Source organism: Cherax quadricarinatus, chromosome 16 (genome assembly GCF_038502225.1).
Source record: "Cherax quadricarinatus isolate ZL_2023a chromosome 16, ASM3850222v1, whole genome shotgun sequence".
In the NCBI taxonomy this organism is placed as follows: Eukaryota; Metazoa; Arthropoda; class Malacostraca; order Decapoda; family Parastacidae; genus Cherax; species Cherax quadricarinatus.
Window position 1 is genome coordinate 15,289,839 of NC_091307.1, and position 13,238 is coordinate 15,303,076.

Sequence of the window (13,238 nt, forward strand, 5' to 3'; positions counted from 1 at the left end):
AGGCTTGTAGCCTGTCCAGGTCTCTTTGTAGTCCTGCCTGATCCTTGACCAATTTAATTCTTCTCATTAACTTCACATCATCTGCAAACAGGGACACTTCTAAGTCTATCCCTTCCATTATGTCATTCACATATACCAAAAACAGCACAGGTTCTAGGACTGACCCCTGTGGAACCCTGCTTTTCACAGGCGCCCACTTTGACACCTTGTCATGTACTACAACTCACTGTTGCCTCCCTGTCAGATATTCTCTGATCTACTGCAGTGCTTTTCCTGTTATGCATGCCTGATCCTCTAGCTTTTGCATTAACCTCTTGTGAGGAATTTTGTTGAAGGCCTTCTTGCAGTCCAAGAAAATGCAGTCTATCCACCCCTCTCTCTCATGTCTTACTTCTGTTACCCTGTCATAAAACTCCAGTAGATTTGTGACAGGATTTTTTCTTCCCTGAAGCCGTGCTGATTGTCGTTTATAAGCCTGTCTTTCTAGGTGCTCCACCGCTCTCCTCCTGATGACCTCCATGATTTTGCATACTATACACATCAGTGACACAGGTCTGTAGTTTAATGCATCGTGTCTATCTCCTTTCTTAAAAATTGGGACTATATTTGCCATCTTCCATACCTCAGGCAGTTGCCCAGTTTCAATGGATATGTTCAAGATTTTTGTTAGTGGCACACACAGCATCTCTGCTCCCTCTCTAAGGACCCATGGAGAGATGTTGTCTGGTCCCACCACCTTTGAGGTATCAAGTTCACACAGCAGCTTCTCCTCCTCGATTGTGTGTATTTCATTCAGTGCTTGTTGGTGTACCTACCTATTCTGAATTCGTGGAGTCCTTCCTGTCTCCACTGTGAAGACTTCTTTAAACCTCATGTTGAGCTCTTCACATACCTCTTGGTTGTTTCTTGTGAACTCCCCATCTTCCTTCCTCAGCCTGTACCTGGTGCTTGACTGTTTTCCTCCTGATGTGGCTATACAACAGCTGCAGTTCAGACTTTACTTTCGATGATATGTCATTTTCGTATTGTCGCTGAGCCTCCCTTCTTATCTATGCATATTTGTTTCTGGCTCATCGGCTATCTCTTAATTTTCTTGGGTCCTTTGTCTTCTGTACTTTTTCCATTCTCTAATGCACTTAGTTTTTGCCTCCCTTCACCTTTGGGTGAACCAAGGACTCGTTTCAGTCTTCTCATTGTTTCTGTTTCCCTTGGGAACAAACCTCTCCTCTGCCTCCTTGCATTTTGTTGTCACATAGTCCATCATTTCTTTTGCTGGTTTTCCTGCCAATTCTCTATCCCACTGAACATCTTGTAGGAAAGTTCCTCATGCCTGTGAAGTCCCCCCTTGTGTAGTTTGGTTTTCCCATCCTATTCCTGATACCCCTCTCCACTTGTAGCTCAACTATGTAAGCAAAGCACAGAACCACATGATCTCTAGCTCCAAGGGGCCTTTTGTACGTGATATCCTCGATGTCCGAACCACTCAAGGTGAATGCTAGGTCCAGTCTTGCTAGATTATCCTCACCTCTCTCTCTGGAAGTGCCTTTAACATGTTGATGCACGAGGTTTTCCAGTACCACATCCATCATCTTGGCTCTCCATGTTTCGACACCCCTTTGGTTTTAGTTTAATATGTTTATTATGTACCCCATACCCATCCTGTGAGTGGTAGTCAAAAGACTACAGAGGTACATAATGGGTCCAGGGACTGGGCCCCAAAGTTTTGATAGCTGAGCAAGTTACAAAGGTAATGAACTCACAGGTTACAAAGGTAATGAATCATGTAAGTAAGTAAATTTACTTTCTTACATTTATATATGGCTACAATTATGAACAAATTATAGAGTAATGAGCAATTCACACATCCACACCCAGTCACAACTGCAATGAGTTATTGGTGCAAATATTAAATTGTTGGGTCACACACACACACAAATAGGCGAGTACACTCACAAAATTGCTGACCTAGAAAATGTACAGAGAACCTTCACGGCGCGCATAATGGAGATAAAACACCTCAATTACTGGGAGCGCTTGAAGTTCCTGAACCTGTATTCCCTGGAACGCAGGCAGAAGAGATACATGATTATATACGCCTGGAAAATCCTAGAGGGACTAGTACCAAACTTGCACACGAAAATCACTCACAATGAAAGCAAAAGACTTGGCAGACGATGCAACATCCCCCCAATGAAAAGCAGGGGTGTCACTAGCACGTTAAGAGACAATACAATAAGTGTCAGGGGCCCGAGACTGTTCAACTGCCTCCCAGCATACATAAGGGGAATTACCAATAGACCCCTGGCTGTCTTCAAGCAGGCACTGGACAAGCACCTAAAATCGGTACCTGACCAGTCGGACTGTGGCTCGTACGTTGGATTGCATGCAGCCAGCAGTAACAGCCTGGTTGATCAGGCTCTGATCCACCAGGCAGCCTGGTCACAGACCGGGCCGCGGGGGCGTTAACCCCTGGAACTCTCTCCAGGTAAACTCCTGGTAAACGAGTATACATACACACACACACGAGCACAAGCACTCACACATATATGAGTACACAAATACACATGCAAACACACACACACACACATACACGCACACATTCAAGACACTGTACACCGTGTTCGTCAGGCCCATACTGGAGTATGCAGCACCAGTTTGAAACCCACACCTAGTCCAGCACGTCAAGAAATTACAGAAAGTGCAAAGGTTTGCAACAAGGCTAGTTCCAGAGCAAAGGGGAATGTCCTACAAAAAAAGGTTAAGGGAAATCGGCCGCACAAGGGTGCATGCACACACACACACACAAGTGTCTAATCGACATGTGCCTAGGACAAAATGGTAACACACACACACACACACACACAAACACACACACACACGAGCGTACAAACACACACATTCACACACACACACACACACACACACACACACACACACACACACACACACACACACACACACACACACACACACACAAGTGGAAAGGGCAAAGAAGACTGCAGACGGAGTATAGGCTAGGCGGCCAAAGACTGCAAACCTCACTAAAGGAGAAAGATCTGAGGGTGAGTATAACACCGAGCACGTCGCCGGAAGCCCACATTAACCAAATAACTGTGCCTGGCAAACCTGAGAATAGTGTTCCAATACCATAGTAAGGAATCGTTCAAGACTCTACACATTGTGTACGTCAGGCCCATACTGGAGTATGCAACACAAGCTTGGAACCCACACCTGGTCAAGCACATCAAGAAATTAAGAGAAAGTGCAAAAGTTTGCAACAAGGCTGGTTCCAGAGCTAAGGGTTATGTCCTACAAAGAAAGGTTAAGGGAAATCGGTCTGATGGCACTGGAGGACAGGAGGGTCAGGGCTGACATGATAATGACATACAAAATACTGAGTGGAATAGATAAAGTGGACAGAGACAGGATATTCCAGGGATGGGACACAGAAACAAGGGGTCACAATTTGAAGTTGAAGACTCAGATGAGCCAAAGGGATGTTAGGAAGTATTTCTTCAGCCACAGAGTTGTTACGAAGTAGAATAGTCTGGCAAGTGATGTAGTAGAGGCAGGAACCATACATAGTTTTAAGATGAGGTATGATAAAGCTCATGGAGCAGGGAGAGGGAGGACTCAGTAGGTGAGTACGTGGTAATGCTTTATTTGCAGTGATCAAAGTCAGGGCATTTCTCCAAAATGGTCTGTAATATACCACTGTGGATAAAATACTTTGATATATCTTGAACATTTCTGAGCGAGTTGTCTCTAAATTCATTAATTTTATCGCAGTCCAGTACATAATGACACAGGGTGTGACAATAGTCCACCTGACAAAGTCTACATTTTGTTTGATCTAAATGCTCCAGGTTTTCCCAGTCAATCTCCTTGTGATTGAAATCACCCATACCTAGTAACTTTGTTCTCCCCATGTGAGCTCTTCCAGCCACCTCAGCTAGTGTGTCTATTATTGCTCTGTTGCTCTCGTCGTATTCTTCTCTTGGCCTCCTGTAGTTCTGTGGCGGGTTGTACATTACTGCAATTACCACCTTATGGCCCTCAGATTGGATTGTTCCTGCTATGTAGTCCCTTTCGCCCATTCCATCCATTCCTTCCATTTCCTCAAATCTCCACCGGTTTTTAACAAGCAGTGCAACTCCTCCTCCCCCTCTGCTCCCTCTATCTTCCCTGAGGATTTGCTATCCAGGTGGAAAGATTGCATCTGTTATCATAGGAACATAAGAAGAGCATAAGAAAGAAGGAACACTGCAGCAGGCCCACTGGCCCATGCAAGGCAGGTCCAATTCACCCACTGGCTTAAGCCAATGACGTAAGGTAGTCAGGTCAGGTCCCATTCACTAAAGAAGGAGCATGGCAACTGACCTAGTAGCACAAGCTGGTCAGGTCCAACTCACACCCACCCATACCCACTCGTATAATTATCTAACCTATTTTTTAAAACTACACAATGTCTTAGCTTCTATGACAGTACTCGGGAGTTTGTTCCAATCATCCACAACTCTGTTACCAAAGCAGTGCTTTCCTATATCCTTCCTGAACCTAAATTTTTCTAGCTTAAAACCATTGCTGCGAGTCCTGTCTATGCTAGATATTTTTAGCATGCTATTTATATCCCCTTTATTAATTCCTGTTTTCCATTTATACACCTCAACCACATCCCTCCTAATTCTATGCCTTTCTAGAGAGTGCAGATTCAGGGCCCTCAGTCTACCCTCATAGGGAAGATTTCCGATACATGGGATCAACTTTGTCATCCTCCTTTGTACGTTTTCCAGTGCATTTATATCCATTCTGTGATACGGTGACCAAAACTGAGCAGCATAATCTCAATAAGGCCTAACTAAAGATATATAGAGTTGAAGAACAACCTGAGGACTTCTATTATTTATACTTCTTGATATGAAGCCAAAAATTCTGTTAGCTTTATTGCGAACACTAATGCACTGTTGTTTTGGTTTCGGATTACTGCTAACCAGAACTCCTAAATCCTTCTCGCAATCAGGAGTATTAAGATCTACATTATATAATTTATATGTGGCATGGTTACTGTCCTGTCCAACATTTAGAACTTTGCATTTGTCTATATTAAACTGTATCTGCCACTTCTCAGACCACTGCATCAGTCTATTCAAATCATCCTGGAGTGCACTAATGTTCTCATTAGAATGAACTAGACAGCCTATTTTGGTGTCATCAGCAAGTTTGCTTATTTATTCCCTCATCTGTCATTTATGTAAATTGTGAACAACAAGGGGGCCAACACTGACCCCTGTGGAACACTGCTTGTGACGTGCTGCCATTCTGATGCAAAACTCTTATGCAAACTCTCTACTGCCTATTTGTCAACCATGCCTCTACCCAGGAAAAAAATTTTCCTCCTATTACATGTGTCTTAAGCTTCCTCAAGAGCCTCTGATGTGGAACTCTATCGAAAGCCTTACTGAAGTCCATATACACAATATCATATTCAATACCATGATCTACCTCCTCAAATACCCTAGTGAAAAAAGTTAGTAAATTCGTAAGACAGGAACACCCCTTTGTAAAACTGTGCTGAGATTCATTAATCAATTTATGCCTTTCAAGATGGCTACGAATTGCCTCAGCAATTACTGATTTCATAAATTTTCCCACTATGGAGGTAAGGCTTATTGGTCTATAGTTCAAAGCTAAGGACCTGTCACCTGCCTTGTAAATAGGTATTACATTAGCCATTATCTACTTGTCTGGCACTATGCCAGTTTGTAGTGATATATTGAAAAGATTAGCCAAAGATATGCTTAGTTCCCCTTTACATTCCTTTAAAACCCTTGCAAACAGTTCATCAGGGCCTGGGGATTTGCTAGGTTTTAATTTCTCTATTTGTCTGAGGACCATGTCACTAGTTACCTCAATCGTGCATAGTTTATTATTGTCCTGTTCTACGTAATTTATTATTTCTGGAATTTCGCTAGTATCTTCCTGAGTAAAAACTGAAAGGAAGTAGGTGTTGAGAAGTTCACACATATCCTCATCATTGCATGTGATCTGACCTGAGTTACTCTTAAGTAGGCCTATCTTGTCCTTAATCTTACTTCTGTAGACCTGAAAGAAATCTTTTGGGTTAATCTTTGAATCCCTTGCGACTTTAGCCTCATAATCCCTTTTTGCTTTTCTTATTCCTTTTTTTTTATTTCTCTTTAACTGAATACATTGATTTCTTAACTGCTTTTCCCCTCTCTTGATATGCCTATATGTGCCTCTCTTTTGACCAATGAGATGTTTTAATCTATTGTTTATCCATTTGGGATCATTTTTGTTAGATCTAATTTCCTTACTCGGAACAAAAGGTGTCTGGGCAGCTAGCACTATGCTCTGAAACACGTCATATTGGCAACCAATACCAGCTACCTGACCCATAGTCAAGTCATCCCAATTTAGTCCACCCAGGTAATTTCTCAGTCCCATGCAGTCAGCCAAGCAGAAATCTGGGACAAGGACTTGATTGCAGTTATCAGGATAATTCCATGATATGCTGAAACAAACTGATTTGTGACTGCTTTCCCCAAGCTCATCATTAACCTGAAGGTTATTAACTATTGATTCTTTGTTGGCAAGAACCAGGTCAAGCAGGCTGTTTCCTCTAGTTAGTTCTGTCACAAACTGTTTTAAAAAGCAATCCTGAACCATATCAAGAAAGTCACTAGACTCAAGATTTCCTGTCACATTGTTCCAGTCAATTTGTATAAAGTTAAAATCTCCCATTAACACAACATTTTCATATCTAGAAGCCTTATGAATTTTGTCCCATTGCAGCCTACCGCACTCCCTTTCAAGGTTTTGGGAGCCTGTAAATCACACCCAAAATGAATTTTTCATGACCTTCGAGAAACTGTAGTCAAACAGATTCTGTGTCCGATGTTTCTAATCTTATATCTTGTCTAACACAACAATTTAAATTATCAATGACATACATCGCCACTCCACCACCCTTCCTGTTGACTCCATCAGTGTGGAACAGTTTATAACCCTGTAAATTGCATTCAGAAGGTATTTCTCTATTCTTCCAATTGAACGAGGTCTCCGTTATAGCAATAATATCTATATTACCTGCACTTGCAAGTAATCTTAGCTCATCCATCTTATTCCTTAGACTCCTACTATTTGTATAGTAAACACTTAAGGGAGCTACTCCCTCATTGCCCTCTAGCTCTGTTTGTTGAACAGTTGCTTTGCCTTTACTAGTCTTTTAAACATATCCCTTGGGTATTCTAGTAATATCTGCTGTTTTCAACCCTAGTACTGCAGCTGGATTGTTTCCCACAAACACCCATACCTCTATAATCTATCAGTTTAAAGTCCTAGACAAGTTATCAATGACCCTCTCAATCAAATTGGCTAATGCAACCACACCAGCCCCAGAGAGATGAACCCCATCCCTTGCATACATATCACGTTTGCCATAGAATTTGTCCCAGTTATCAATGAATGAGATTGCAAGATCCTTGCAGTACCTGTCTAGCCAGCAATTTATACCAACTGCCCTACACATCTATTCATTGCCCACTCCCTTTCTAGGCAAAATGCTACACATGACTGAGATCCCTTCCTTAGACCTCACTACTTCTATGGCTGACCAGATTCTTTCATGCCACTCCTCACATTTAGCTTTTATTCCATCTGCATTTGTATACAAAACCTTCAACTTCTTTTCTAAAACTGTTGTCAGGGGGGCACATTGGGGTTGGGGGAATGGGAGACCTGATGAGGAACTATGGGTGGTTGCTGTGAAGGTGGAGTTTGTAATGAGGTGGATGGGGGCACTGGGTATGGCATGCGTTTTTTGGGTTAGAATGTTTGGTTGTAATGCGTTTGTCCTGGTTGCGGGGCTTCTGTAGGTGGTTGTGAGGGAAGTTGTATTTGAACTTCCTCCTGAGTCTGGGTTCTCCTGACCATCTCCATCATCACCTCTCTTTCCTCCTTTCATCTTTGTACCCTTCTCTTTCCTCCTTTCATCTTGTACCCTCTTTCAGTTTCTGCCTTTCTTCTCGTGTTCTGTCGTGGTCGAGATACACCCTCCGGTATACCGAAATGTCCCTTAGTCTTGCTTTCTCCTACAGGATCCTGTTTTGAGCTAATCCTGCCTTGAAAATCACTTTGACTGGCAGATTCTTCCTCTTGCAAACCCCCCTATTCTCAGAAAAATTACCATATCACGGGTGGGGGGTTAGAACCCACGATCAGAGAGTCACAAAACTTCAGATTGACATGGTAGCCACTGGGCCAGCTAACTGCAATAAGATTCATCCAACTAAGTATATTTCTACACCATAGAAAGGTTAGTATAGGCACCACTGCTAACCTTCCTATGGTGTAGAAATATACCTAGTTGGATGAATCTTATTGTAGCTAGCTGGCCCAGTGGCTAACGCGTTGGTCTGGAGTTTTGTGACTCTCTGATAGCGGATTCTAACCCCACCTGTGGTATGGTTTGTTTGCAATTGTGTCATTATGATTTTGTGACTCAGAAAATTTGCCAGCTGGGTCATATCATCTTCTATTGCTTTCATGATGCTTTCAATTGCTTTTTTCTCCCAGTGAGTGATGGTGAGAGCATTTCTTATTTTTGGGGTCACCCTACCTTTGTGAGAGATAACCAGTGTGGTATAAAAAATAAATGGTAAGCTAATAGCTAAGTAAGATATTTATCACCAGCATCAGCAGCAACTTATGTTCCTAATATTGAATGCAAAATCACAACACATGCATTCATCAACTTCCTCTTATAACAAGATTATATCAAACAGAAGCTGAGGGTGAGCTAGTGTGCAGTGATCAGTCACAGGAGCTGAAGAAACTCAGGCAGTCATTTACTGGTTAACTTAAAGCCTAAAAATAAAGGCTAGATATCACTTTATATATATATATATATATATATATATATATATATATATATATATATATATATATATATATATATATATATATATATATATATATATATATATATATATATATATATATATATATATATATATATATATATATATATATATAATATATATATATATATATATAATATATATATATATAATATATATATATATATAATATATATATATATATATATATATAATATATATATATATATATATATATATATATATATATATATATATATATATATATATATATATATATATATGCCACCTTTATATCAACAATGTATCTCTTAAATCTTCTGTGGCCATATTATATAATATATATATATATATATATATATATATATATATATATATATATATATATATTATATATATATATATATATATATATATATATATATATATATATATAGTAATGTTAAGTGTGGAAATTAGGAGAAGGTGTGGAGTTAATAAAAGTATTAGTGAGAGGGCTGAAGAGGGGTTGTTGAGATGGTTTGGTCATTTAGAGAGAATGGATCAAAGTAGAATGACATGGAGAGCATTTAAATCGGTAGGAGAAGGAAGGACAGGGTAGGGGTCATCCTCGAAAAGGTTGGAAGGAAGGGGAAGGAAGGGGTTTTTAGGTTTTAGGCGAGGGGGCTTGGACTTCCAGCAGGCGTGCATAGAGCGTTCGATAGGGAGTGAATGGGCAGAATGGTGGATTTGGGACCTGGACGATCTGTTGGAGTGTGAGCAGGGAATAATATAGTGAGAAGGATTCAGGGAAACCGGTTATTTTTATATAGCTGGACTTGAGTCCTGGAAATGGGAAGTACAATGCCTGCACTCTAAAGGAGGGGTTTCGGGATATTAGCAGTTTGGAGGGATATGTTGTGTATCTTTATACGTATATGCTTCTAAACTGTTGTGTTCTGAGCACCTCTGCAAAAACAGTGATTATGTGTGAGTGCGGTGAAAGTGTTGAATGATGATGAAAGTATTTTCTTTTTGGGGATTTTCTTTCTTTTTTGGGTCACCCTGCCTCGGTGGGAGATGGCCGACTTGTTGAAGAAAAAAAAGGAAAAAAAAAAAAAGTAATGTTAAGTGTGGATATGTATTTAACAGATGAACTACTATTAATAACCTGCTGATTAAATAGAACATACACTGTGCATTATGTGAAAAATGCTGATCATTGTATAAAAAAACAGTGCAGTAGATAATTTGACAGTAGAGAACAATTACTATTACTTATAGCAATTTGAATTGTGATTGCCATGTACTGTAGAGACAGCTAAGAAATGAGTAATGGTAACTGGGTTTCCTTCTTGGTGGAATATAGCCAATGTTTTATAAAATATATGCAATAATAACAATGATGATAATAATAGAGCAAGGGGCTAGTAACCCTTTCTACTGTATAAATTACTAAATGTAAAAAGAAAAACATTCGTTTTTCATTTTGGGTCACCCTGCCTCGATGGAAGACTGTTGATGCATTGAAAAAATAATAATAGAAAACTGAGGCAATCATTTCACTTATGAAGGATCTTACCCTGCAATCTGGAGTTTCTTTGACTGGTTTGGTGTTATGGAACCAAGTAACAGTAGGGCTTGGTAAACCTGTCACATGGCATTCCAATTTGAACTTTTGCCCTGCCCGTGCCATCACATTACTCAAGGGCATTGTAAATTTGGGTCGTTCAGAAACTTCAACAGCTGTAATACCACAAAATATCACAATAAGCTTCAAAATTTATGACTATGTTAAGGTTTACAAATGCTTATAAACATATTACATTTGGCCAGCATAAAATAACTATATATACAACAAGCTAATAGGGAGATTGTCCATGTGTTCATTATATCAAAAAATTATTAAAAGAAAAAACATTTAAGTACTCTACTGTATACCACAATTTAGTTACACTGCAATAAATATAGAAAATAAAGGAATTAAAAGTGTAGTACAATTTATCAAGTGGGTAAATTGTATTGCACTTTGCTGTATTAAAATGGTATTATTTAAATACAGTGGAACCTCAGTATGCGACCTCAATTCACTCCAGAAGGCTGTTCGAGTGCTGCTCCGTTTGAGTATCAAACAAGTTCTTCCCAACCAATTTTCTGTTTGGTTGGCTGTTTTTACTAATCTTCATAGGCCCCATGGTGAGTCATTTATACAAATACAAAAAAACACCAAAAAATGCGAAGAATCATGAAACAGTTTACAGCGAAGCTCTGGCAAGTCATATTTGTTTGGTCAAGTGCTGAGCTTTGTTCGAGTAGGGAGCTGGTCGTATACCGAGGTTCCACTGTATGTATGTATGTAAGTATGTATGTTTATGTATGTATGCATATGTATATTTCTTTCTTTCAACACACTGGCTGTATCCCACCGAGGCGGGGTATGTATGTATGTATGTATGTATGTAGTATGTATGTATGTATATATGTATGTATATATGTATATGTATGTATATATATATATATATATATATATATATATATATATATATATATATATATATATATATATATATATATATATATATATATATATATATATATATATATATATATATATATATATATATATATATATATATATATATATATATATATATATATATATATATATATATATATATATATATATATATATATATATATATATATATATATATATATATATATATATATATATATATAATATATATATATATATATATATATATATATATATATATATATATATATATATATATATATATATATATATATATATATATATATATATATATATATATATATATATATATATATATATATATATAGGGGATATAGTGTTGGAGTGGTTGGTACTTTTGTTTAATAAATGTATGAAAGAGGGGAAGGTACCTAAGGGATTAGAGAGCATGTATAGTCCCTTTATATAAAGGGAAAGGGGACAAAAGAGATTGTAAAAATTATAGAGGAATAAGTTTACTGAGCATACCAGGAAAAGTATACGGTAGAGTTATAATTGAAAGAATTAGAGGTAAGACAGAATGTAGAATTGCGGATGAGCAAGGAGGCTTCAGAGTGGGTAGGGGATGTGTAGATCAAGTGTTTACATTGAAGCATATATGTGAACAGTATTTAGATAAAGGTAGGAAGTTTTTATTGCATTTATGGATTTAGAAAGGCATATGATAGAGTGGATAGAGGAGCAATGTGGCAGATGTTGCAAGTTTATGGAATAGGTGGTAAGTTACTAAATGCTGTAAAGAGCTTTTATGAGGATAGTGAGGCTCAGGTTAGGGGTGTGTAGAGAGGAGAATACTTCCCGGTAAAAGTAGGTCTTAGACAGGGGATGTGTAATGTCACCATGGTTGTTTAATATATTTATAGATGGGGTTGTAAAGGAAGTAAATGCTAGGGTGTTCGGGAGAGGGGTGGGATTAAATTATGGGGGAATCAAATTCAAAATGGAATTGACACAGTTACTTTTGCTGATGATATTGTGCTTATGGGAGATTCTAAAGAAAAATTGCAAAGGTTAGTGGATGAGTTTGAGAATGTGTGTAAAGGTAGAAAGTTGAAAGTGAACATAGAAAAGAGTAAGGTGATGAGGGTATCAAATGATTTAGATAAAGAAAAAATGGATATCAAATTGGGGAGGAGGAGTATGGAAAGTAGTGAATGTTTTCAGATACTTGGGAGTTGACGTGTCGGTGGATGGATTTATGAAGGATGAGGTTAATCATAGAATTGATGAGGGAAAAAAGGTGAGTGGTGCGTTGAGGTATATGTGGAGTCAAAAAACGTTATCTATGGAGGCAAAGAAGGGAATGTAAGTATAGTAGGACCAACACTCTTATATGGGTGTGAAGTTGGGTGGTAAATGCAGCAGCGAGGAGACGGTTGGAGGCAGTGGAGATGTCCTGTCTAAAGGGCAAGTGCAGTGTAAATATTATGCAGAAAATTCGGAGTGTGGAAATTAGGCAGGAGTGGAGTTAATAAAAGCATTAGTCAGAGGGCAGAACAGGGGTTGTTGAGGTGGTTTGGTCATTTAGAGAGAATGGATCAAAGTAGAATGACATGGAAAGCATATAAATCTATGGGGAGGGGAAGGAAAGAGGGTAGGGGTCGTCCTCTGAAAGGGTTGGAAAGAGGGGGTAAAGGAGGAGGTTTGTGGGCGAGGGCTTGGACTTCCAGCAAGCGTGCATGAGGCGTGTTAGATAGGAGTGAATGGAGACGAATGATACTTGGGACCTGACGATCTGTTGGAGTGTGAGCAGGGTAATATTTAGTGAAGGGATTCAGGGAACC

General features: G+C 38.9%; 1 protein-coding gene across 11 annotated transcripts in view; it reads right to left on the bottom strand.

The window, feature by feature from the left end:
- LOC128688791 (titin-like) overlaps positions 1–13,238 on the bottom strand; it is a 458,202-nt gene that overhangs the window by 164,042 nt on the left and 280,922 nt on the right. For all 11 annotated transcript variants that reach the window (XM_070085639.1, XM_070085635.1, XM_070085638.1 and 8 more), the window contains one exon: positions 10,480–10,643. In XM_070085639.1, coding sequence (XP_069941740.1) covers positions 10,480–10,643 — 164 coding nt within the window. The remainder of the gene's footprint in view (positions 1–10,479; positions 10,644–13,238) is intronic.